General features: G+C 36.7%; 1 protein-coding gene across 1 annotated transcript in view; it reads left to right on the plus strand.

Moving 5' to 3' along the window:
* IKZF2 (IKAROS family zinc finger 2) overlaps nucleotides 1-27,629 on the plus strand; it is a 134,966-nt gene that overhangs the window by 74,941 nt on the left and 32,396 nt on the right. Inside the window, exons 4-5 of the mRNA XM_087819606.1 lie at nucleotides 12,158-12,424; nucleotides 19,499-19,666. Coding sequence (XP_087675732.1) covers nucleotides 12,158-12,424; nucleotides 19,499-19,666 — 435 coding nt within the window. The remainder of the gene's footprint in view (nucleotides 1-12,157; nucleotides 12,425-19,498; nucleotides 19,667-27,629) is intronic.

Below are 27,629 nucleotides of genomic sequence, written 5' to 3' on the forward strand. Positions count from 1 at the left end.
ACTGAGATTTTATAGTAGTAACATATTCTGTGACGAGGGCTTATGAGCCATTGTATTTCTCACTACAGTATTTTACTGTGCATAAAAGCAAAATATAGATGCACATATACATATATACATACATATATAGACATATATGCATACATCTCACAGGTGCCATGAGAGTTGGCACCGTATTTGTCTTATTGCTGCATTGTGGTGCCTGGTGCAGAGCAGCTGCTGAGTGAATAATTTTGAATGGATGAATGAAAAATTCTAAGGAGTTCCCTCCTTTATACTGTCTCTTAAAGCACAAGTCTGTTAATAAGCAGACAACACGCACCTTTGAAATTACTGCCCTGAAAGCATTAATTCTCTTATGTCTTATTCCCTTTTAAACTCTCTTTGATTTTAGAGTACTTTCTATTTATGTTACCTGTTGAATGTATGCCTTACAGAAAAAAACGGTGTTATTCAAAACCAACACCAACTCGCCCCTTTTCCTGTCCTTACGCTTGCCCCCAATCTTGAGTGCCATCTGTCTTCTTTATTACATAAAGCATATCCAACCTGTATGTACTATCTTAACTGCCACTTCCTTTAGGAAGCTCTCTGTATCATCCCGGTACTTCCCCGTAGCAAACATACCCCTACAGTTACATTTGTTGGATAGTCTGCATTTTCTGATATGCTTTCATATGGTAGATCTCTTACTAAGAAGTCAAATAGCTCTAAGAAGGTTGTATAAACAATTGCATTTAATGCTTAGTACAGCCCTAGGAGGGAGGTGTTATCATTATCTTGATTTTATAGATGAGAAAAGGGAGACTTAGAGAGGTTCTGTAAGGTCAGGTGGCTAATGAATGAACCTGGCCTTAAACGTCAGGGCACTGAATCCAGATCCCTTACTCTTACCGTGAGCTCCACTGCCAGCTCTAAGGGACTGCGTGCTTTCCCAATCATATGATTTTTATGTAAAGAATATTATGCTCATTTTGCATAGTAAGAAACGGGGATATTAAGTGACTTCTTAGTATTTGCACATGTAGAGAACTTAAACACAGGTATTCTAATTCACCGTTTCTGTTACCTAGTTGCTTTGTAATTATTTTTTACCTTTTAACATGTATTTTATGTGACTGTCTAAAGCACCTATTCAGTAGGGGTAGAAAACTAAGTATGAGCATTGAAAAAAACACACACACACACAAAAACAGCTGCTACATTGTGGAAAAGGAATATCTGGCACTGATCTGTGAAAATTTGCTGGGTGGTTGTCCAGATTTATTTTCCTTAATCATCACTACAAGTTTTTGTTCTTCTTTGTTTCTACGTCAGACATTTTATCGGTTGTACCTTTTTAACTGACCAGTCCTGCATTCTGGAGCCAGATGTTGACTGTTTACTTCAGACTGTTAGTGAAGTGTTTGTGGGAGAGCCCCAGGGGAAGAAAGGCTGTAGCCTTGGTTGTCAGTAACTGCGTTCCGGATTTTGGCAGCCGACACTGCCACATTTAAACCCAGGGTATGGGAAGCTGTTGAGTTGCTCGTCCCTGGAGCTCAGGGACTCAGGAAAGCTGCTGAAGTGCTTCTCGGAGCTTCGGTTCCCCAGTGCTGTTGCCCAGTAATAGAAACCCTGCTCAATTTCTTATCTCTCTCCCCGGCGGCCGGCAGCGCTGCCTTCTGACCTGGTTTAAGCGTCCTTAGTGACCTCTGGCAGTGCGACGTGTGGGTCCCTCTGGGAATACGCCCACTCAGCTGGACTGTATAATAATGATTTTGCTTCTTAGAAAAGTTTGGTTAAAGATTTTATACTCCCTTATTAAGGAGATAATTTCACCATGTAATTTGCTTCATATACCTCCCACGGTTATATTAAGGAGACGGTTGCCAAACACCAGTTCAGAGTGGATTGCTCTTATATGAAATAAAATCCATGCTCAGAAAACCTGGCAGTGTACGCTGGTCTTCTTCCAAGACAGGCTCTTAGACAAATTTCTCTTTACTCAAAGCTGGCAAACTAGTACACCTGTATCAGACATGCAGTAAAAAATATGTCAGATGACACACATTGACTCAGAGTTATTTCTCCTTAGCATACTGACATTTTTTTTCTTTACTAGTAACTAGTAACTGCTTTGCTTTTAGCGACAAAGGCAGAGTAGCAAGAATTTGTTCATCGGTTAGTTTTGGGTTCCAGTCTCAGATCTGGCTCTGAATAGATGTGTGACTTGGACATGTAACTGGTGTCACCCATTCTGAGCTTTAGTTTTCTCATCTGTAAAACAAGGGTAATATTTACCTCACAGAGTGGCTGTCATGATTATGTCAGGCAACATGTAGAAAATCAGCGACAGCAATTCAACAAACACATATTAAGCACCCAGGGTATGTCAAGATGAGATGATTTTAAAACTGTGAATAAAAACATTTCCTTTCAACGATCTTACAATGTAGGGAGTAAGGACCTTTTACTGTAGGGAGCCTAGAGTTAAGGCAAGTACACCAGTAAAATCACTGTAATGTGTCTGTGCTCAGGAAATACTTCATGAAAAAAGGTAGCAAAGAAATGAGCCTTGAATAGTATGCTAATGGTAGTAGGAATAGAGGAAGGAGTCCAGTAAACAATAACAGGAGCCAGGGGAGAAAAGTAAGTAGAGTTGCACCGGATGAGTTCCAGGAAGGATGACTAGAAGGTGACCGGAAAAGGTATGAATAGTGGAGGGACCGATGGGACATATGGCCAGGGGATATGATGGAGCTGTGCTCTGGATGACCTTAAATTCCACACCAAGACCTCTGTATTTAATTTGTTCACAGCAGGCAGTCATTCAAGATGTTTAAAACAAGTAGTAGGAGCTTTGCTTTAGGAAGATTAATCTAACAACTGAGACATTGGATGAATTGGGGGAGTGGAATATGGCAAAAAAAACAAAGGAAAGGACTAGTTAGAAAGCTCTTTAAATTGTTCCAGATAAGAGGTCATGAGGAATCTTAAAGAAGGCCCATGTTGCCCACGAAGGTGCAAAAAAGGAGTTGGATGTGCAAGATGTGGCAGATACTGAATCTTTAGGACTTAGCAGATAAAGTCGTTCATTTGAAGGATGGAAGAAGGGATAGACTGTTTTTTGCCTGTGGCATTTCTATTTAAATGAGGCTTCTTTTCTCCACGTTGTACATTTCTCATGGAGTAGTTGTCAGCCAAAAAAATAGGAACTTCATTCTTGGTCGGCATTGTGCTGGCCAGTAAATTTGCATCTGCGGATGAACATGCTATGTAAGGCTTCATATATTGTGGGAGACCATCAGGGAGTTAGATATCTTCCCTCCTTTGTTTTAGTTTAATTTAAGGAGGTAGAAAGGACAATTTTTGGGGATTTATTTTGTTGTGAAGATCTCTTTAAATGCAAATGAAATGCTACATGAGCTGCTCATAGGTATGATTTATCTTTATAACAATAATTGACACAAGACTATCAAACTTGACCACAAAGGAAGTCTTAAAATGCCATCCTTCATAGAATGTTGGTTTAGAGATTAAAATTGGTAATACTGACTTATTCCCTAAATAGCTGTCTCTACCTAGCACAGAAAAGTCACAATATAACAAAGGAATATTGATTAAGTGGAGGGTGGGGGAGAGTACTGACTGTTGACGCATTCTTTAGGAACTAGTTGTGCTACATGGACCTATCCCTTCCTTAAGACCAAAGCAAAATTTCAAATTAAGAGGTAGTTGTTTTGCATGGGTATATGCATCCCAGACTTAATAGAAAGAATTAATTCAGTAGGTTAGTTTATGGAAACTTAAAGTATCTTTATTCTATCTGACCATTGTGGACTTGAATTCCTGGTATCCTCTTCAATGGTGGATATAGTTTTATAGCATCTGAGAGATCTATTTGCCCATGACTGATATCTGTCCTGACTATAATACTAATATTAGTTACTTGTTTGATTGGGGAGCCAGTATCATGACACAGAAGGATGGCTAGGCTAAGATGCAGGTCTTGAGTTGCTATCAGTCTCATATTTACTGACTTTGTCCCCTTGGGAACGTCACTTATCACTCATGCCTCTAATTGTTTGTGCCTGCTCCACCTACAATTCAATGTTGTTTGAGTATCAAATGGGACAGAATATGCATTTTTAAGTTATAAAAAAATATAGAAGTTGGTATTTTTCTGTTATTACTACTTATTACCATTACTATTATTATTAGGATCCTAAATCCTTAGTGTAAAGAGATTGTTTTATCTAATCTAATATTTTTAGGAACATCACATGTTATTTTTCGAACTTCAGATGATGCAGTTGACTAAGTCAGAATAAATTTCCCGAGGTTCCTCAGTGAGTTAAGTGGCAGAACAAGAGGTAAAGACCCCGGCTTCCTGCCCCCAGGTACAGGGTAGCTATCTACCACACTATTCTTAGAATAATAATAGCATTTCAGAAACCAGCACTGTCTTAATCTAGCTCTTCTAATGGCTTTTAAAAATACATAATCAAACTATGTTGGAGAGAGAAGAGAGTGGAAAGGGAAAAAATGAGGTGATGTGATGTGATGTACAGACGTAGAATGCTGCCCACAAATGGCCCAGCTGCCGTTCAGTGACAGCCAGTGTCTGGACTTGTCCTGCCATTTATAAAACAAATACTTCAAGGATGTTGTGAGGGAGCCGTCTTGCAAGACTTACCCATTTACTTATTCACAGGTAAATAAAGGTTTTCTATCGTGTGCAGTTTCGTTGAGGAGATTTTTAAAAACTGCACATACCTTAAAAAACAGTTTTTGTTGTGATGATTTTACGTTAATTGTTTAGACTGTTGTTAAGTTCCTAGTAAATCATTGCGCTTTCTGTAAGACTTTTGAAGGCAGTTTGTTTTTCTAACACATTATTTAAACAGCTGCTGGCTGTTAACATGGATTTAATCATGTTTAGTGTTGCTGCTTCAAAAGTTTAAATGAAAGAAAGATATACAAGCTCAGAAGCAACTTCAGATTATTATATAGACAGATTGATTCAATTAGTGTGTATAACACCATTTCGAGTATCTGGCATAGACGGGCAGAAATTGATGCTTGTAAGTAATAACTACCCTGAAGTGTCCTCTTGAATTTTCACACAACAGAACCCAAGCATATAGAAGTTCACTTAAACATCAGGCCTGAAAGATTTCCCCCCACCCCCCAATTTGGTACTAAAGAATGGTATTTTAGTTATCTTTTATTCAGCACTATGAAAAAATACTTTATTAACTCCCTTAGTTTTCTCTTCCTTTAAAAGTTAAAAAATTAAGAGATATATTTTGGAAACTAAACAGAAATAAATTACTAACTTGATAGTAATTAACCTAGAAAGCCTTTTTTACATTCCATAAGCTCAGTCAATATTGCAGCCTTTCAAACAGAGCAAATAAATCATAATACTTTGCACTATTTTCCTGGCTAGGAAATTTGAATAGTCTGTTTATGGGTTAATAGAATCAAGTCATATTAAAAAGAAAATTTTAAGTTGTAGAAAGATTAACTTAGATATTAAAAGATATTTTAATCATGATATTTAAGGATCTGGTTAATACGATATTTCTAAAATTTGACATTTAAAAATGATAGGGTTATCTGTGAAAACCAAATGCTAAGGATGAGGCTAGAATTTATTCCTTCAATTTAATCACTCAGTTAATTGACTATATTTCATCATTCATATAAAATTATCTTTTCCTCCCAAATCTTAAAAATGAAGAATTTCATTATTTGAAGGCATCATTTGCCAGGCATTGCAAAATCTTTGCTGTATCAGATAGGTGGATATCGTAGTGAAGGTGTGGAGTGAAAGGAATAAATGCCCAATTTCTAAGGAAAAGCCTCTTTATGTTTAGGTACCGTTCAGGTCAATAGATTTATTATGTAACCAAATTATGTACATTATTAAAATCTTTCCTGTACTCTTCTTACTCATGAACTGTGTTATGACCTTTATCTGAGTATATACTATCCTGTTAATATGAATTTCTTATTTAAGTTAATATTCTTCAGCGTTTTGTCTTAAACCTTGATAATCACTTACAGCACAGTATTAGACAAGCAGCAGGCACTTTAAAAATCACTGAGCCAGCCAATATTTATTAAGCGAATTCAGTTTTGGTCTTTGTTTCTTACTGGTTGAGGTGGATGACTTCTGTGAGGGCGAGGTCTACGAATGTATGCAACAACATTGTACAAGTCATTTTTTATTTTATCTTAGATGGTATACATTTGAGTTTTAAATTATAATTTTCAAAGTATAATAGTAGTAAAGAAAAATTTCATTAAGATATAGACTGAATTAAAATGACTTGTTTTTAATAACTCTACAAAATAATTTTTCACCATTTGGTTTTCTACACCACCACCACCCCTTTTTTACAGTGATCTATGTCTGTTTGTCCATGTAAATACCCTTATTTTGTTACCCCTTTATTTAATATCATATTAGTGAATTAAAGGCAAGTCCAGTTTAACTTTATCCATTCAGTATTATGTATCTTGAAACTATGATTAATTATGAAGCCTTTGAGTGTGAGAACCAAGTATGATTATCGAAGAAACTTTGAAATTGAAAATAGTTTGGCATGAAAGTCACTCATAACAAAAGCTCCTAAGTCTCCTTCTCAGCATTGGTATGATGATTTGTAAATGGAAGTAATTAAACTACATGTTTTTATAGCATCCATAAGCTGTGTTCTGATGTTCAAGAACAGTGTTTTGGAAGCATAAAAAGAGGGGAGGAAACTTTAATTTGTAAACATGTTTTCATTAAGAAGCAATTTTTGCATAAATACATGTCAAACTTTTTATCTTGAGATATATTCAAAGCTTTTTTCTATGTAAAATGGTCATAAACATTTTTCTATTAACTATTATTATCCTTTCCTTTTGTTCACAGATCTTTGAGTCTGCTAAAAAAAATCAATATAACAATTAGTTAACATTTTCTTGATCATTAATGCTGCAGAAGTAGTGATCTTTTGTTTTAAAAGATCTTTTGATCTTTTGTTTTTAATTGTAAACTCTATCTCTTTTAAGTTAATAAAAAAGATACCTATACTAAGTATCTTTATTTTATTCACTGAAAATATTCAAATATCTATATACTATAGATGACAAATTGATCAATTAATTAGAATCTAATTTCGTATTCCCTTTTTACTCTAATAATTTGTTCTGACAAAATATTGTTTTTATTAAGCTGTATTGCTTGACAGTACTTAATAATTGTAAATTCCCACAGATATGCCTGAATTTTATATTTTTCATTTCATATCAAGGAAACAAGCTTAAAAATAATTCTTAGGATAGAGATTTGTAATAATTTTCATTTCATTCACACTAACAAGTTCTCATCTTTATAGACATCAGCCCACTTATGAAAATGTCTTCCTGTTACAAAATTGCAAAAGAAATACCATATATGAAGAGTGAGAATTTAATTTCAAAAGTTTGATACCTAATGTACTTATTATATAATGATTAATAATTATAACAGCTTTATATATTATAGCTACAAGTAATCATAATAGAACTCTTGTATTAATATATAAATTATAATTTAGAGTATACTTAAGTTTACCAAGCACTTGAATTTAATCATTAATGAGTTAAAATATAGGTGCTCTCATTAATTAGAAACATCTTAAACATTGAACATAAATTGTGCCAGAATTTCTTTTATATTCTTTGAGTAGGGAAAATTCTTTTCTATTTCACTGTTAAAGTTTAAAGACTACTTTGTTAATTAATTGTTCTTTATCCTAGAATTTCAACCTAATTTCAGTGAGATGGGTTAAAAAATTAGGATGGGATTTTGTTTGTACATAGGCCACCCTATACATGGAAAATTTAATGTATGAGATGTATATATAAAAATGTGTTGCAGCCCTGGCTGGGTTGCTCAGTTGGTTGGAGTGTCTTCCCTACACCAGCGGTGGTGGGTTTGATTCCCAGTCAGGGCACATGCCTAGATTGCAGGTTTGGGTGCTTATGGGAGGCAACTGGTTGAGATGTTTTTCTTTCTCTCCTTCCTTCCCTCTCCCTTCCTCTTTCTAAAATCAATTAAAAAACATCCCCTTAGGTGAGGATTAAAAAAATGTATTGCAGTTTATTGACTTACTATATCAATATAGCTTAGTATGTACATTCATACTGGATAAATGTGTAGTTCCTTAGTGTATAATATTGATAAAGATTACTATAGCTTACCATTTCCAATTTCAGGTCTAGAAAATATATACTTTTTTGAATTTTCATTTCAAGTTTATTCTTCTGTTGATAGAAAGTCTTAACTCTAATTGTAATATACAATAATTTTTTAAATCACATTCTTACTTATATTTGATATTATATTTTGATGTCCAAATTATGGTACTCTCATTAGGGAAAATATGATAATTTAATGTAACATCAGTTCTTTTATATTTATTTATATGAGAGAGACAGACAAAGACAGAGACATCGATTTGTTGTTCCACTTATTTATTCATTCATTAGTTGATTCTTGTATGCGCCCTGACTGGAGATCAAACCCGCAACATTTACGTATCTGGACAGTGCTCTCACCAGCTGAGCTACCCAGCCAGGGCTTCAAGTCATATTCTTAATTATTATATGCTGTTTTGAAACTTAAGAGGCCTGTAGTTTCAGGCTCTAAGACTACTCTTTAAGATACACATTTCTTCAGTTCCTGAACTGGAATACTGATAGACTTTATACTCATTAAATACATCTTATCAGATGTTGACTATTTCAGAAATATAAATGATGAGAATTCTGTGAAGTTTGTAATCTTGACTACATCACTTAAAATAAATCTATGGGACAATTTGCTCATAGGTTAGTATGTGAAGTAATGCTATATAAAGTCATATTTTTCATTTGTTTTCTCAGTTTTTTTCTTTAAATGACAATTATGAGTGAAATATTGGATTACATATGATAACCAAGTCATGTTTTACACTGATCAGAAAAATCTTCCTTCCCAGAAAAATATATCGTAGAAGAATTTCTTGGAGTCTGGAAAAACCTATTAAAGCAAGATACAGAACCCAAAAGCCATATTGAAACCTTAAAAAAATTCAAAATTTACAATTAGAATGCATGCTAAAATATACCCTTTAGCAAAAAGATACATCAATACATACCAAACAGAGCTAAGTTCCTTAGTATATGAAGCATTTAAATACAGTGAGATAAGACTGACAACCTAGAAAAATGGACAAAGAACTTTGGTAGTTCTCCAAAAAAGCCACCAAATTTAAACATAGAAAAAGATGCACAACTTCACTCATAAAAAATGCAGATTAAATACTAGAGTAAAATACCAATTATTATAGATCAGATTGCTAGTTCTTTGTGGTATTATACAATAATACCTATAATAGCAATTAATAAGAAATAATCTTAAATTTCTATTGATAGGACCTAGATGAATAAATTACAATAAATTTTTATCTGGAATATATGCAGGTTTTAAAAAGGAACAATATAATTTTTGAGTACTAATGTGTAAAACATTAAACAGATACTGTTAAATGAAGAAAGCAAACTTAAAGTGAGGTGAGTTATACAGTCCAATTTTTGTAAAAAAGAGACTGTATATCCACACACACATGTACACACACAATACTGAATTGGGAAATGAGGATATGGTTGCATTTGTGACTAGAACTTAGGGATGGTAAACTATGGGTAGGAAAGGACTTCACTTTTCATCTTTTATGTTGATTAATTTTTGTCAAGAAAGTTCATGGATTCCTTAAACATATAAAACAAGTATAGAGAAATAAATTAAAAAAATCAATCAGCAGGAGTTGGGGGAAACTTTTTTTCTGTCAAGGGCCATTTGGATATTGATAAAATCATTCGCAGGCCATACAAAATTATCAACTTAAAAATTAGCTTCCTATATTTGGTCAAACATTTAATTAACATATCAAATGGGCCAGACCAAATGATTTCTAGGGCCTTATATAGCCTGCAGGCCGGGCGTTCCCCACCTCTGAATTACGTAGACACCTAACTAAATACTATCTGAAATACCTCCTATAATGCCACCAATTTCTTGACTTTGTTGGGGATATTAAGATGGATAAGATATTGTTTCTACTCTTCTGAAAAATCAGTAAAGCAGTACTAATTTGTAAATAGGGTAAAACTCAGTGTAGTAGATATTCTGTTAGAGATGAGGCCAGGTAGGCTATATATCCCTTTTAGATCTCAGAGTATTTACATCCTATAAATTAATTTATCTGCACAAAAGCCTTATGGACCAGAGCACTGTCTGTCCAGAGAAAAATAACAGCCAAGCCCATTTTTTACACTTCCTCACCGAATGCTCACATCTGCTCTAGGACCTGCATGCCATTATCACCCCCCTCTTCACAGAGGACGCAGAAGGCGATGCGGCTTGTACTAAGTGCCATTGCCAGTATTCAGGTCCGAGTTACAGGACCCTCAGTATGAACAGCTAAACTATTCTGTTTAAACTTTATTCTGTAGTCTGAATTCATCTCCTCTCTGCAAACAAAAGACATGAGATTCAGAGGTTAAATAGTTAGTCCAAGATTATACTGCTCGTAAATGTCAGGGCCAGAGCTAGAGCCGTGTTCTCCTGGCTCAGTCCAGCGATCTCCTCGGTGTACGACACTGCCTCTAGTTGGTAGGGGAGTTCCAGGGAGGGAGCAGGGGGAGAGCCATTTTGGTAGCACTACCCATCATAAGTGCTAATGACAAATCACAGAATGTGTGGTTTCTCTAAGAAAACAAGTGCAGTGAAAAGAGCTTCCTTTTATGAAAATATTTCCTCTATTCAAGTAATACCAAATAATTTGTTTCTCTCAGTAACTTTGATATGATTTCTTAAGAAATTTTCAAGATTACTGGATAAATAACTGGTATTTACTTAAAACTTGCTTCTGCTCTGTGAAAAGACTCTGTCAGCAATCCAGAATGAGGGCCGTGCTAACAAAATTCCAACTTTTCTCTCTGGGATGATCCAAGAACAGCAAACAGAAGGCATTACATTTCTCAACAGGCACAAGTGTGTGCACGCAGGCTATGCCATTCCTGTCATTCATTGCTTTTCAGTGTGCACATTTTCAAGTTGAAATACTTTGATTTGCAGACTATGTTCCATGGAGAACTTTTTTCATATAGGAAAAAAAGCAGAGTAGCTTAAGAGCATGTGGGGTCTGTGTACTCTGCAGCACATTTATACAGCTCTTAACTGAATGTATGTGTTTAGTCTGATTTTAGGGTATTTGCCTTGACAGTGTGCCGCCATATAGCTAAGACATTTGCTGGATTAATATCCTGAGTTGTTTCTCTTATTCAGTTCAGAAGGAGGTTTACCTAAGTGCTCTGATGTGAAACACAGACTATGAAGTGTGTGTGTGTGTGTGTGTGTGTGTGTGTGTGTGTGTGTGTAAAATGATTGTTAAATTAAGAAGAGGTCTGTCTCAGTGGATTGAGCAATATCTAATCTTGTCTCTTCCATGATCCTAACTCCGTCTCAGTAGCCTTAATGACAAACTCAAAAGCCAGTATCAGAATTATTTAGAGACTTGCTTTAAAAAGTATATAACTGATTTTACTCATATTTGGGATATAAAACTGAAAGCAACAAATGAACAAACAAGAAAAACAAACAAAGGAAAACTTATAGACACAGACAACAGTATGGTGGTTACCAGAGGGAAGAGGAGTGGGGGGATAGTTGGGGTAAAGGGGGTTAAATATATGGTGACAGAAGAAGATCTGACTGTGGGCGGTGGGCACATAATGCAACATACAGATCCTGTGTCATAGAAATGTACACTTGAAGCCTATATAATCTTATTAACCAATATCACCTCAATAAATTAATTTTAAAAAAAGAAAGAAATGTGTGCAGAAATAAAGCATCATTCTGGTCTCTCAGAGCAGAGCTTTCCTGAGCCATCTTCACTTTCATGACAAAGCTTTACTAAAATGTCGTAGAGTAAGCACAGTACGTGTTAACATTGCATTGACGATGGACTGCATTCTACTTAAAACAGCATTTACAACCTTGTTAACAGAAGGGCAGCAGGTGGAAGAAGGATGCGGGTGACAACACAAGACATGCATTTAACGTCTCTCCTTTCTTCTTTTTAAATTACAGCAAATTCAGTAAAGCTAGAAATGCAGAGTGATGAAGAGTGTGACAGGAAACCCCTGAGCCGCGAAGACGAGATCAGGGGCCATGATGAGGGTAGCAGCCTAGAAGAACCCCTAATTGAGAGCAGCGAGGTGGCTGACAACAGGAAAGTCCAGGAGCTTCAAGGCGAGGGAGGAATCCGGCTTCCGAATGGTAAACTGAAATGTGACGTCTGTGGCATGGTTTGCATTGGGCCCAATGTGCTTATGGTACATAAAAGGAGTCACACTGGTAAGCAGCTGAGAATAACCTGATGACTGCCTGTGGCGTCTGATGTTGATATGACCTGGCATCTGTTCTCTTTCCTCTTTATTCAGGGGTGGCAGTGGTGAAACTACCTTCTCAGGATTCTGCTAGGGTTGGGTTGCTGAAGAGCAGGGAGTAGCCTGGGTCTTGACTTCCAGCCTTCAAATCTGAGTAGTGAATCAGAAAAGAAGTCTGGGATTCAGTTTCCGCAGTTCTTAATATAACAATAATATGATAAGGTTGAAAAGGTAGAGGAGAATTTCATTGTGTAACTTAATCTTTTTGTATTTCTATACATATTTTACTGTACCCATGGGCAGGCAATGCAGTTTGCTAGCTAAGAGCTTATACTCTACAACGGTACTCATGCATTTATATAGGGGTGGATCATTTTCACCTTATTGAGTTAATTTCTTGGAATACAATTTCCAGTCAATCTTGGCCTGCCATGGGTCTCTGTAGTAGGCAGATATTTATTTTCCTCAGTTTGAGGATTTTACCAACTTTGTATAATTTTTTTATCATAAATCCTGCAAGGAGATATGTAGGGTGGGGTATAGCAAAGAGTGCAGGTAGAACTCTGTAATCATGAAGTAAGGTGAGGAAAAAGACATCAGGTTAATTTAATACATACTTTTAGACATTTGAGTAATGTGAAAAACCAGCCAAATGAAAAGGCCGTGTTTAAATCTGTTCACATCCTTTGGCAAAAATTAAAAAAAAAAACCGAAATGTGATTTTGGCAGATAGTTGACCCTTCAAAAAAAGTTTCAAGTTCATATGAAAATTGATTTAAAGATAATGCTAACTTTAACTGTATTGCAGAGTAGTATTTTTTAGCAAAACACCAATAACTAATATACTCAGAACTTCAAAATATGACACTCTTCTGGAAGAGAGATAAATTAAAGAAAATGACTTAAAATGTTGATTTATAGATGATTAGTAGGTGCTTAAAACGTGAGAGGACAAGATACATTGAAGTTTTGGTCCAGCCCTCCCATTTACAAAGCCCAAATCAGCCATAATTCATCTATTATCCCTTTTGTAGTTAAGGGCATTGTGAGGCCAGAGCCAAGGTTTCATGATGCCCATAGTGGTTTTGCTCAAATATACAATGCTTGGCGCATCAGAATACGTACATTTTATTATGAGATGTTACTATAATATGGCTGATATTTTAAAAAGTATAGTAAGAAGTTACATGTTAAAATCTGTTACTTTAATCAAAATCATCAACTTTGTAAGGATTTAAGATTATTCCAACCATACAGGCATTAACATTTTTACTTGTTTCAAATTTTCTTTTAAATGACATTATATTTTAAATTATTTATATTTAAAATTTTATAGTTATATTTATATTACTACTAAAAATGGTTTTTTCCCTTTAATTTTTAAAAATGTCTCGTGGGAATGTTAAAAGGTCAAGCTTAGACACCATATTTGATAAGATAAAAAAGGAAAAGACTGTAAAATAATGAGTCTACTTTTCTTCTATGTTCATGAAATAATTCTAACTGCAGTTCTAAAAGGAGAGTTGCACAAAGTTATCTCAGGTTGATTATGTTGAGGAAGACACTCATTCAGATTTTTAACTTCTTCCATCTAGCAACATACAAACAAAACAAAACCAGTCTAATGACTCTTCAGTTGCATTGCCTGTAGTGTTCATTTTAAGGCTGAAAAGTATACTAAAACAATTTTTGTAAACTTTTAATAAACCTGTTATGATCCGAGTTAAGAAAATTCAGAGGGTAGCCTCTCTTGAAAATTTAGGTTATCAATGTTTCACTGTCTGCAGTGATTTTTATGAGGATTATTGGTTTGTAAACAGTAATAATTATATACCTACTCTACTATCATTTGATATTTACTACTGTAGTAGAGTTGAATTATTTTCATTATGAAACTTCTGACATGGAAAATGTTTCTAAATAGTTATACAGATTTCCACAAGTCCTAGAAATACGAGATTCACTCAGCTCGTATAGGCAAGGAGAGTAGACTAAATAAACCATTTAAAGCACTCTAGCAACTCTATGAACTTATACTGTTAATGAATGTTTATTGGAGTACTGTAAAAATTCTTACACTTTCCTCAGGTATGGAAGGTCTTGTTAAAGTAGTAGTCATTCATAGAGAGGCTTGGGATACCTGCCACATTGTTGACCTTGAAATTGTGATATTTTTTAAAATTAGCTATTTTTGTATGTATTTCTGCTGACCTAGTTTATGCATCTGAGTAGCTCATGACACTTTATACTCCATTTTAGTACTAGAATAGAATGTCTACTTGAATTTCTTTAATTTAAACTAGATTAGGGGGAAAATGCTGTCAAAATCTAGCCATTCACCAAGTGTTTTCTTCTTACTACCATGTTCATTTTAGAACTTCCACCTCTCACCAGTTATCTAGGGCTAGTATAAAATGCACTGTCTTAAATGTTTATAAAGCCTTTGGGAAACATGTTTCTGTGTTTTAAAAATATCTAATATAAAACTGATAGTGTAAAAAGATACACAACGTCCCAATTCAGTAAATGCCATGGAGTATCAGATCAATTTCACTTCCTCCTCTTTTGTACTCCACTAAAGTGCCAATCCAGTGTCTTATTAATGGGTTGGTGTCATTTCTTTGGCATTGGTACTTTAGTAGGTAATCAGGCAATATTGTCATCAGATACACCAGGCACTCTTCATTGGGAACACCAGGAGAAGAAAAGAAGTAGGGGCAGTAATTCAATTCATGCATAAACACAAATTCATGTAAATATTATAAGCACAGAACAGCCTTTAATCTTGCCCCCCTTTGGGAGAGAGTACCCTCAACTTTTGTAATTAGAGTTTTCAGCACAGTATTTTGCACAGTGCAGCTTTGTGGAGCCATCCTCCAGCTCCAAGGCCCTGTCTCCAGGGGTTGATTTTTCATATTCATGGGTTATTGTTCCATAGGACACAGGAACACCCTCTGTCTTTGATTCACCAAAGCAAAGTGATGCATGTACACTTGCATTTCAATTGAATATTTAAACACAAATCTAGAAATGTGTTTATGAAAGTACATAAAATATTGAAATACAATTTATTTATTCCATAGAATAATAAGATAACTTCAGCCAGTAAATATCTAAAAGTGGCCCTTGAGTAGGTTAGTAGATTGATTTAAAAACACAAAACAGAATGAGAATGGATCCAGAGTTGTTAATCCAGACTTGCATTCCCACTTACAGGTGGGTTAGTTATCACAGACACAATAGCCTACTCTGATTTTTTAAAATTGAATCCCACTGTAATGTCATTAATGTGTTTAGTAAATTTATGGGGTTTTCTTGAAATTTGCTTTTATTTACATCTGAAGAAGAACATTGTCATGTTTTTCAGACAAGGTCTAAACTGACTTTAAAAGGACCAATGGACTCAGTCTACTTATCAAAGAAAAATTAGTAAAAAAGAAATAATTGAGATGTGTTATTTCAAGTTACACAGACAAAATAGGTAGTTAACTGAACCTTTTACTTAATTATCAGATCATTTTACACATATTTCTGTATGCCAGGAAAATCCCAAAACATTTAATAAAAGGATTGCTCCCATTTTACAGGGATTGCTTTTTAGAAAAAATTAGTCAATCTCATTATTTTTGATTTTTTATTAAACAGATTTGGATTTGACTCTTCCATTTGGATTATCCCTAGAATATAACAAGGTATACTAGAGAAAATGTCTCGTAAGTTACACTATTTTCGTCCTTGACTTCAGCAGTAGTGTTATTGAGGGTTTCCCCTGTAATTCCAACTAGATTTAGTGTGGAACACATGCAAGAAAGTAGGGGATTGTGGAAATAATTGTCATTTACATAATCACATAATCAAGACATTAAGAGGAATTAAGCATATTTCAGCCCCAAACGAGTAAAGCCGTAGAATTAGTATCCAAGAATTAAAAAGAAAATCAGGACAGTCCTTGTAAAGCAGATCTATCTTCCTCAGAGGTTCATCTGATTGAAATCAGAGTGCACTGTTAACATTGGCTCTTCCCTCTTCCCCCAAATGGGAGCGTGACTGCTCACCTCCACACTGCCTCTTCACGGCCCACGGCCACGGGAACATAGCAGATGCCTCCACGCTAAGACTCGCCGCATTCAGCAATGTGGCAAGATTTCCCCGCATACCTACGCCCCTTTCTGTTTCTCCTGCCCCTTTAAGGGTGATTATATAAATTCAGAGTAATCCTTATTAAAAAATATTTGAAGATATCTGGAATATTTTGTAACTGTTAAAACTAAATTATGGCCCTGGCCGGTGTGGCTCAGTTGGTTGTGCACTGAAAGGTTGCTGTTTCGATTCCCGTCAGGGCACATGCCCGGGTTGTGGGCTCGATCCCTGGTAGGGGACATGCGGGAGGCTGCTGATTGATGTTTCCCTCCCACATCCCTGTTTCTCTCTCACCCTCTCCTTTCCTCTTTCTCTCAAAATAAATTTTTAAAAAATCTTTAAAACTAAAGAAAACACTGAATTACCCTGCCATTAATCCCATAAATGCAATTAGATGAATCTAAAAATTACTTTGAGCCCGGCCAGGCGTGGCTCAGTGGTTGAGCGTCAACCTGGGATCCAGGCGATCGGGGTTCGATTCCCCGTCAGGGCACATGCCCAGGTTGTGGGCTCGATCAATGACTCTCTCATCATTGATGTTTCTATCTCTCTCTCCCCCTCTCCTTTCCTCTCTCTGAAATCAATAAAGATATATTTAAAAATTAAAAATAAATAAAAATTACTTTGAAAAGAGTTATGTTTATTATTTTTTAGCGTTTAGATTTACATTATATTAAATGATAAATTCAGTTCTCTAAAATCAGGGTTTTAAAATACTTCAATTGTAGGAGGCTTGTAGGAAGCTTCAAAAAAATCTAATTAACATGTTAGTGGAGTATTTTCCAAAGGCAAACATGATTTCAAATGTTTTTGTTCACCACCCTAATTTAATTTATTTTAGAGTTACTGCATACTGATCTGTCACTTGCTTGGGAAACTCTACATAGACAGATTTCAAACGTAAAATAAAATATTTGTAGTGAAAATTATGATTTAAATTTGCTGTTTTCCTACTGTCTAAAAAGTTAATTTCATGAAGAAAGTGCCTCCTTCTTTCTTTTTGTTACTATTTCCATGGCAGCGGTGGGCAGTAGAAAGCCCTGATTTTAAAAAGTTGTAGAGTGTTATTCCATTGAAACAGAAGTCAAAAAATTAAGTGAAATTTATATGTGTGTGCATGTGTTTGCATGTGTACGTGCATATGTATGTGTAAAATAAACAAGTATTACCAAATTAGATTTATTTTAAATTGTTTACTGTTTTGTAAGACTGCGTACAAGAGGTTTTAGGTCAGGTATTTCTCTTTTAAACTATATTTAGTGTTGATTTAATTTGTCAGTTTTAACGAATGAATCACAAAAGTTAACTAAGATTAAATATAAGGCAACTTTAACATGATAAGAGATAACTTTTTCAACTAAATACATCAGTATAGGGCATTTTATAAACTTAGCTTATAAGCTCTCCACACTTCTTAAGAAAATACCTTAACCCAAATTACACTTTTTAAAATATGAGTCTTATTAAATTTACAAAATGAGCAAGTACTACAGAATTCAAGATACACCTGATCTATCAATTTTTCAATTTCTTTAGCATTTATATCACTCTAAAGTGTTCAGTGGCAGCTGCTAGAAAAGGACCCATTTCTTTTCTTTATGCTCCCTACATATTTTTAATTAAAAGAATCACTGAGTTTGTATTATATTAAAGGTACCCCCCAAATGTTGAGGTTTTATTACTCACTATTACAAATGTTTCCGTTAAAGATATTAAACATGACAATTCAGTTCAAAAAATTATCTATTAAAATTTTAATCATTATCTAATTTCAAGTACAGAAATGGTCCAGTTTTAACCAAAAGGGAATTTTTTTTAAATTTTATTTTTATTCTAAACTTTGAGCTTTACTATGACATATTTATACTGTTTATCTATTAATGTATTATATGTTTCATGTCTGTCTTTAGAAGTAGACAAACTCAAAATGCTAGTATTTTCTTCATGGTTTGATTAATGGTACCTGTTTGATCCACTTGCCCATTTTACTGCTTTATCAACTACACGTGTTTATGTTTGATGATGCTGGTGACAGCCAGTTGATGACAACAGACAGCACTGATAATTATGGCTTAAACAGTTTATAACAATATCAGTAATAGGAGGAAAGATGCCTGTCAAACAAATGATTTTCACAACAAAAAGGATATATAAGAAATATCTAAAGGAATAATTTTCTTGGATTTTCTCTCATTCTGTGAGGAAGTTTTGCCAGAGCTTTTCCTGTTAGTGAGTAGAATTGAGAGACCTCAGCGATATTTGGAGATTTTGTGGTAATGAGCTTTGTAACCTGGGTTCATTCACTGAACCTCTCTTGTCCCCTGTTAAGAAAATGACCAGCTAAATGAGAGAGTTAGACTAAAGGTCCCTTTCAACTCAAAACCGATGTGATTTTTTAAAGACAGCATGGTACAGTAGAGAGCAAGAGAGAGTCAAACTGAGCAAGGTTCAGTTATCAGACTGAGTGCTTATTAGCTCTGTGACTCTAGTCAGATACTTTGATACTCGCACTCCAGTTTCTTCATTTGTAAATTGAAATTATAGATGCCTGATTAGATATGTCATTATGGGGACTGAATTATTATATGTAAAGTGACCAGTGACGTCAGCAAAGTGATGGCACCTAGTTAGTTATTCCACCAATTGTCAATCCTATTACTCTTACTCTTTTGAGTCCGTGACAGGAATCCTATAAAATTTGTATGGAGGGGAAGCAACATTTGACCTGAAATTTGAGAAGTTGTATTTACAAAGCAAATTCTAGGGAGGTGAGGGTTTAGAAGACTTAGAAGGGAGGTGAATATTCTCAGCATGGAGGACTGGCTCTAGTTAACAGTATGTGATGAAATAGTCACTTGCACGTAACCTACCTGACCTTTCTCATCTCTTTTCCTTCCCACAGGTGAACGTCCCTTCCACTGTAACCAGTGTGGAGCTTCTTTTACTCAGAAGGGCAACCTTCTGAGACACATAAAGCTACACTCTGGAGAGAAGCCGTTCAAATGCCCTTTCTGTAGCTATGCGTGTAGAAGAAGGGACGCCCTCACAGGACACCTCAGGACCCATTCTGGTAAGTGTCAGCAAGTCTTTGAGAAGAAAGCTAAAATTTGAGAATTCAGGAGAGTGCCATAGATAATACAAAGTAACTTACAGCTTTGATACTAGCTAGGGATGACCTAGACAGTATTTTTATTTGTGTACATTGAATAGCTAATAAATTTTGGACGATGCATGTGGCCCTTCTTATAGACTTGGCCAAAAGGAGCACTGTCAACTGAAGTCTCTTATTTTCTTTAAGTCACTGAAATAAGAAAACAGCTGTTATATAAGTTTTCTATGATTTTTCAATTTTATAATGATCAGCCCAATAATTATGGTTAATCCAGGATAATGTAAAATAACATTGTTACATGCTGATGTTACCATAGACAAGATGAAAGCTGTGATTTTTATTTTATTTTTTTGACTGATTACGACACCCAGGCTGGGACCTCAGTGGGACCACATATTGCTATTTTTAAACTTGAAAATATGCTCTTTAGAAAGTTGGCTAATTCTTGTTTCATCTCTCAAGCCATAGTCATTAGATGCTCTCTGGAACTTTTCTCTGCTTTATAAATTATCATTAAAAATCTGGAATAAATCTGATATTTTTTTAAATGCTAGAATATAGTACATGAAAGAGAAGGAATGATTAGAAATCTGAATGAATTTCATTTGACTTTTATCTTGAATTGCCATAACCAAGAAGTTAAAGGTGGAAAATTAACATAGAATTACTCTCAAGCTGGTTTCATATGCTCCTTCTATTCCTAATGATATATTAAAATTTAATTTTAATATAAGGATATGATGGAAGTGATGTTTTCATCTACTTTGACAAATTGTATTAGAGAGTGCTGTGTATTATGAGGTAGTACTTGTATTATCTTTCTTTACATTTTTCCTGTTAAGTCTTAAGGCTTTACCTACTTTTTTAACCTGAGTGTGAAATATGTAAAACTGTTAGATATTAACTCAAATTTGGGGCAGTTACAGAAAAATGAAATTAACGCAAGCATTAAAACAAAATACTTTATGTATTTTACCTTCCTCCCTGACTCAAAGTAATTCACTTATTTCCAACTATGACATTTTTTTTTTTTTTAATTATGCTATTAAAGCTGTATCTTAAAGTGGTAATTTTTATTATAAAATTATTCTTTATTGAAAGATGTTTAAGACATGGCAGTTATTTTCTTTAGCTAGCCATGTACTTATTAAAGTGTTGTCAAGTAGACCAAGGATTATATAAAACAAAGCTTTTTATGAACGCATCTGTTGCATGAAGTTGAGGCAGAATAAGTTTAAATATGTTTTATTCTTTGTAAAATTGGGTTGCTTTTAATATTATGGCTTAGTGTACATGTTTCTTTACCTGGCAATTGCTGCATTCTTGGAAGGTTCAGTGCCTGGTGACACGTCTGGAAGGCATTCAATGTTCATCTAAGTCTGTTTCCTTGATTTCCTTTTTGTTCTTTTAGCAGCTCTATCCCTGTGGGTGGTGTCTCACAAGTCAGGGCACCTTGGTTTTTGTGTTAGACTGAGCTGAGCAGCTGCAATTAGCTTCTTTTTGCAAAGTAGGCATGGCCCATCTCAGGCACCTGGTTGGTGGGTGATAAAGTGAGATGTCATCCAGTAGGCCAATCCAGCTTAGCTTTGGCGAGGCCAGACCCATTATATTATTTACATGGTTCTGTGTAATTGTAAAGTTTGTGTGTATAAATTGAAGCTGTTTCTGTAAAACTGTATTTTTACAAATTAGTATACTGCTACTTTGAGGTCCCAAAAAATCAACAAAAAACCCCCCACCATGGTCCCTATAACTACAATCATGCTGATTTTGCAATTTGGTATATCGAGGCATGACTCTGCAGCTATATAAACAGCGTACTCAAACTGGCTAATTAAAGAGAGTTTAACGGAGTGATGAGAGGGAGAGAGGGGTGTCATTCAGCTACCACATCATCAAGGGGTGATGATATCAACTCAGTCACTCTTACAACTGACATCTAAAATATTAGCCACCGCTAATGCTTTTCACAATAGAGATAACATGAAACAAAGCTGCTAAACTCGGTGCTTCACTAACTGGTCAGAAAGCTCAAATAGGTCATCATAGAGTTCTTCTTCCAATGCTAGTTCTGTCTCCCACTCACCTTTTTTTAGCACCTAGGCTGGACAGGTTTCATTATCTGATCAATGAATAAACCAAACCTTATTTCTACAAGTTCACAAAGGTGGTCCTTCCTTTCTTGGATTCCTGCAGTTTTACAATAACCAGTATTACTGCAGTTTTACAGTAAGATTATTGGGCAGGTTTTTTTAAGGGGTACCCCAGTGAATCTCCTGAATTCTGAACATAGTCGTCTTTGCCCCTATCACACAGCAATGACCCCAAATCATCTTAGTAATCTGGAAAAATTACCAACCAATAGCCCACTTCTCTCCCTATAGTTCAGCAGCTTGAGATGCCCCAAATAGCCACAGAGTCATCTCAGTGTCCCAAACAACAGTACCAGAACTCTGATCTGTGGTGGAAACATTCTTCCCTTGGGCACCGAGATTGCCAAAAACACCAATCCCAAGATTTCAACACAGGAAGTAAAAATTCTTTAAATGAGTTACTGGGTGTATTTGTATTGTAGCCACTCCTAGCTTAACCTCTGTTCTCAGACTCATGCATTGCTGTTGTGGAGGAGATGGCATTAGGTATATATCATATCCTATAGAATACACCCAAACTTCTCCCTACTGGCAGCCATACATGGACCACTCCACCAGTAGACTGTTGTACCCCTCAGTTTACCCAGGTGATTCTGGAAGATGGGACATGAAGTATGACCAGTGAAATATATAGGTTTGAGCCCATTGCTATATTTCCTTTGCCATAAAATGAGTTTTCTGGTTGAAGGCAATATTTTAAGAAATACCATGGTACTTGGTAAAACATTCTGTTAAATCCATGTGGAGAGGAGCTTGCAGACGTACTGAAGGAAGGGAATATAAATCTATATCCTGAGTGTCTATTACATCCTATAAGGATAAATTTCTCCCTCCTTTATATTAAAAGTTGTCCAATGTAAAATGCCTGCTACCAATTGACTGGTTAATCCCCTTGGGGTATGGTGCCCTATCAGGGTCTCAGCATTAGAAAGCTGTGAACTCAGTAGTGGTGGCGGTAAATCATAGAGAGGGAAAAGCCTGTGTTGCTGGACCCACACACAGTTTTCATCCCTGTCACCCCTTGTCACTTTATACATGGGCCACTTCCTTGAGCAGGCACAAGAGTAGCTAGGTAAAGAATCTGATTCATAAAATAGATTGTCTGATTGGTTTGGGCCACCCATCAGCCACTTTTGTCCAGATAACTAAGAGCCTTCTCCACAGTGGACACCTTCTAGAGGGAATTCACATTGGACATGTCATCACACTTTGTACCAATTCTGAGAGGTTCGTTCACACAGCTCTCTCCCAGACCTCCTATCACCAGTTTTCCAGTCTTGTTCTTCCAAGTCCTTGACCATATGGCCAAACCATGGGTCATTACCTCAGATATCTCTCCTTACCTGCCAAGTGTACAGTCTGAAATTCTGCTGGGGGGATATTTCAGTACTATATTTTACGGCTAGCCCCCTTCAGTGGGCCTGTAACACAGTGGTCACAGCTCATACTAAATACCATGCAATCTGTTTATGAACTAGGACTAGTTCCACACAGTCTCATCCTCCATGTATTGGCCACTGAGAACACCCCATGAGGCCCCACATGTGGCTTGAGGAGAGATTGTGAAGCAGTAGTAGCAGCAGGTGTCAGGGACACCTGAGCTACTGTTCATGAAGTATACCCAGGCTTCCCAAACCTGCATGATCCTGGTTTCACTTAACAGTGAGATGCCCCTGTGCACATCTTACTGAGTGTTATATTGAGTCAGGTAACACCGAGGTCATTTGGTGTAGTTTGGGCCACACGGTCACTTGGAGTCCCATGGTCCAGTACTCTCAGTCTGAAACAGAGTCCAATACCAAGTTAGGAGGAACTTTGAAAATGGAGAATAGTTATTGATACAAGATTACATGTCTTTGCTTAAAAAAAAAAAAAAAAAAAAGATCTACACTCTGATGCTTCTATTGACAGAGATGTTTCATAGCCACAGACATTTCCAAAAGCCATTGCATTGCTGGATCTTAGAGCCAAAGATATAGGGCAGCTTTCATCACAGCAGAGGTGTATTGCAGATCCTTTTCTTGCCCAGTCCCCTCTCAACTCTGACAGCCCCATGAATACCTGGCACATGCATCAGAGCAGCAGATTTTGGAATTTCTTTTCCCAAAATCCAAAGAGGGCACCACATTTGTGCCTTCTTCATGATGCAACTTGCAAGGTGCAGCGATTTGTTATTTGCTAGAGAGGATCAGTTTCAACGTGCCCAGACCACTAGGCCCATAACATTTCACCAACACTGCAAGTCTCTGAACTTTTCACGGAGATTATCTCCTATCCTCTAGCATATATCTCACGGAGGCATCTCAGGTATTTACTACTTCCTGCTCATCAAGTCCAATCAGTATAATACCATGAATGTAATGTTCCGGCTTGATGTTCTGTGGGATGTCAAGATGGACAAGATTTCTTTGGACTATATTGTGACAGAGAGGAGAGTTGACCTAACCTTAAGGTAAGATAGTGAAAGTATGCTGTTCCTGTAGTGTGAAGGCCAACTGCTTCTGATTATCTTTGTTGATAAGGAATTATTTTTAAAAGAAATTGTTAATACCTTCATACTTGGTGTCATGGGCTATTTTAACGTGATCCAGTGAAGAGACCAGAGCTAGAAATGCCTCTGCAGTTGGCATTTATGAGGCGATTAAGTCTGCATTCACCCCCAGAACCATCTAGGTCTCACATCAGCCTAAAAACACTGTTTAAATGGGTATGTAGGAGGAATCACTCCCCCCCCCCCCCCCATCTTTCAGTTTTAGTGACTATCTTGGGAGAAGTGAAAGTTCCAGGGCTGTACTCTCCAATGTGTTAGGCACTAGCCACATATGGCTATTAAACACCTATTGCCACACGTTGAAATATTTCTGATTAAATAAAATACAAGGGTGGCACAAGTAGGTTTAAAGTTGTGAGTATGGACCACAGTTAATAAAGTTATTGTAATAATCAGAACCTGCATGTCTTTTTTCATACAAACAACTGTAAACCTACTTTTGCCCACTCCTGAACATGTAAATCCAGGAGCCCACGCCTGTTTGCACTTCTCTCCAGCCCAGAGAAGACAGTTACTGTACCATACAGCTTTTCAAGCATGTTGATTCTTTCCTCACCCATGTAATTATTTGGTGCAGGGAGTGTCCCACAGGCCCTTCCAGGGGTATGGTAAGGGACAGGCTGAACGGGATGATTCATAATAGGTCCTTTTCAGTATTCTTACTTACTCGGGCTTTTGGACTTCTTCCACTTTGGTCTGCCAGGAAAATGTTGGCATTTCGACTTTTTCCTGTGTAAGCCATCAGTGAATCAAGGATTCAGTCAGTCAGTCACTCCCACCTGCTCAAGGCAACATGCTAAATCCCAAATCCCAGATGAATGCACATATACTGATAAACTTGGCTTGGTATAAAACCCTTAGAATCAACCCATTCCATTCCCTTACGTGCTAGCTAGGCTCCTGCTGATACAAATTGGCAAAGTTTGGTAAATCTTTACTGTATGAGTTGTCACCTCCTAGATCAGGCCTTGGTTTTGGGCTACATTAGAATCTAAGTTGTTATGAACCTGGGGTCAACAAGAGGTAATAGGAGTAAGTCCTGAAAAGAACTGCCATTCTCCGATTGGGTTCCTGCCCAACGGAAGCAGTTGAAAGTCTTATCACAGTGTGTGGAGATACTGATGTATGGGAATGTTGGTTTCCTTAGATGGAAGGGTAGTCAGTGAAGGGGGTTGTGTCCTCTGGTTAGGAGGGTCAGGTGTGTTTGGGGATTCAGCATTCTGAACTTCCTCAGTATATTTGGTCAGATAGTGCCATCCCCTGCTTCACCCTTTCCCCACCAGTGCTCCATCACCAAGACCAGAGGTGTTGTACTGCCCATTTTACTTAGTGTGACAATTCCATAAGCCTTCAATTCAGGTTCTGGAGTTGATCTGCAGCTTTGTTCGCCCTGAGGCTTAAATAAATAAGGACTGATTTAGAGCTGACTGGGAAGCTTTCTGATATTTTACCTCTGCTCTGATTTGAGCATTCAGGGCCTTCGATTTGTCTTTTCTCCTTTGCATTTTCCTTGGGGCCATTGTTGCTATGCCACACTACAGTCTTCACACCTTAGCAGGCAAAGGCCACAGACCCGAAGCCGTGCCTTGCCTCTGCGCTCCATTCCATGCCCCCACCAGTGATCATTTGAGTGATCATGCTGCCAACACATCTAGACTTACCTATTATCTCCCTGGTAAGAGGCCATCCTGTTCTTTTCAAACATGAGCAACTCAATGGCAGAATGTCATTTTGATGGACTTTGGCCTCTGGCCACTCCTGCTACCCACAGCTATCAATCAGGGTTCTGACAGGAAAGCAGTGAGACACTCAGATGGGAAAAATTTAGAGACATCCATGAAAGGACTAATATTTCCGAGAGAATGGATAGGCACCAAGGAAACCAACAAGGGATGGGTTGAAGCGCTCTGAGTCCAGCAACAGCAGGGAGTAATTAGCAATCCCAAGGGAACGGAGAGGTCACTGGAATTAGGAGAGGGAGGAGAAGTCTCGAACACTGGCCTTCGGGAGAGGAGTGCACGCCTGTTTACCTCTTCACCTGTGGCTGAGCAATAAACACCTTGACCTTCCTGGTTCCACCCTCCAGTCTCTTGCTGATGCCTCACATTAACTGACCCTAAACAGAAGCCAGAGGACAAAGGAACCTATTGATGAATCCGGTGGAAATTAGCTTTCTGCAGGAGCAGAGCAGAGCAAAGAAGGGTGGGCATGGCTATGGAGGCAAAACACAGAATATGCCACAGATCGACTAAAACTTACGAACTAGTGCTTGAAATAGCCAGTATAGGGTAGTAAGTTTAATGTCACTTTTATGAATATTACTATTTGTACAAAGTATTTTGCTCCACCCCCCTCTCTTTGGATAATGATTGTTCATTGCTTTGTTTTATTTAGTTACTGTGTTCTATAGCATTATTACTGCATCCCTGGTTCCTGTATTTTAGATTTGAAAGTTTTCCATGTAGTAGGTTGGTAACAATGAGTTCAGAGTTGATGCACCTTTATGTTTCTGTGAGATTTTATTTATCACTTTAAAAATGAAAAAGACACTTAGAAAAATATATGGCATACAGTATACATTCTTGATCTTTGCCCACCTCCAAGTCTTTAGTGTTTGATTTTATCAGCTCACCTTTATTGAATCTTTCTAAAGTGATAAAATTAGTTTTTATAATTTCTATAGTTTTTATAACTTTCTTTTTGTATTTATTTTATTGGAAAATGGGTATTTTAATAATTTGCATAATAACAATAATGGATACAGCTGGTATGCATAGGTGTGGCTAGAATCACGACTGACTGTTAGTGAGTATCCAGGTCGGCTGCCGGAAGTGTTTATGTGGATACACCAAGGAGGGGCTCCAGGTGTCAGGAAGTCAGTGTTTCAGGTCACCCATCAGGAAGTGTCTCAAAGGGAATGAAGGGTCAGTCAGTCAAGAGAGGCTCTCGCCGTCACTTTTCCTATTTTGCAGGTGAGGAGACAGAGGCACAGAGAGGTCATGCAGGCAGAGCCTGGATTCAGACTCCAAGTTCTGTACTTTATGCTCTGGGATAAATGATAACAGCTCCCTATGCTTATTCTATAAAACCTTATCTCGATTAAATCAATTCAAATGATAGAAAAAAAGAATACTATCTGGAAGTCAAGATGCTGACTTCTAGGTTTTAGAATGGACTCACTGCAAATGAGCTATGTGACTTTGACAAGTCACTTAAT

This window comes from Miniopterus natalensis, chromosome 8 (assembly GCF_054644295.1).
Source record: "Miniopterus natalensis isolate mMinNat1 chromosome 8, mMinNat1.hap1, whole genome shotgun sequence".
Classification (NCBI taxonomy): domain Eukaryota; kingdom Metazoa; phylum Chordata; class Mammalia; order Chiroptera; family Miniopteridae; genus Miniopterus; species Miniopterus natalensis.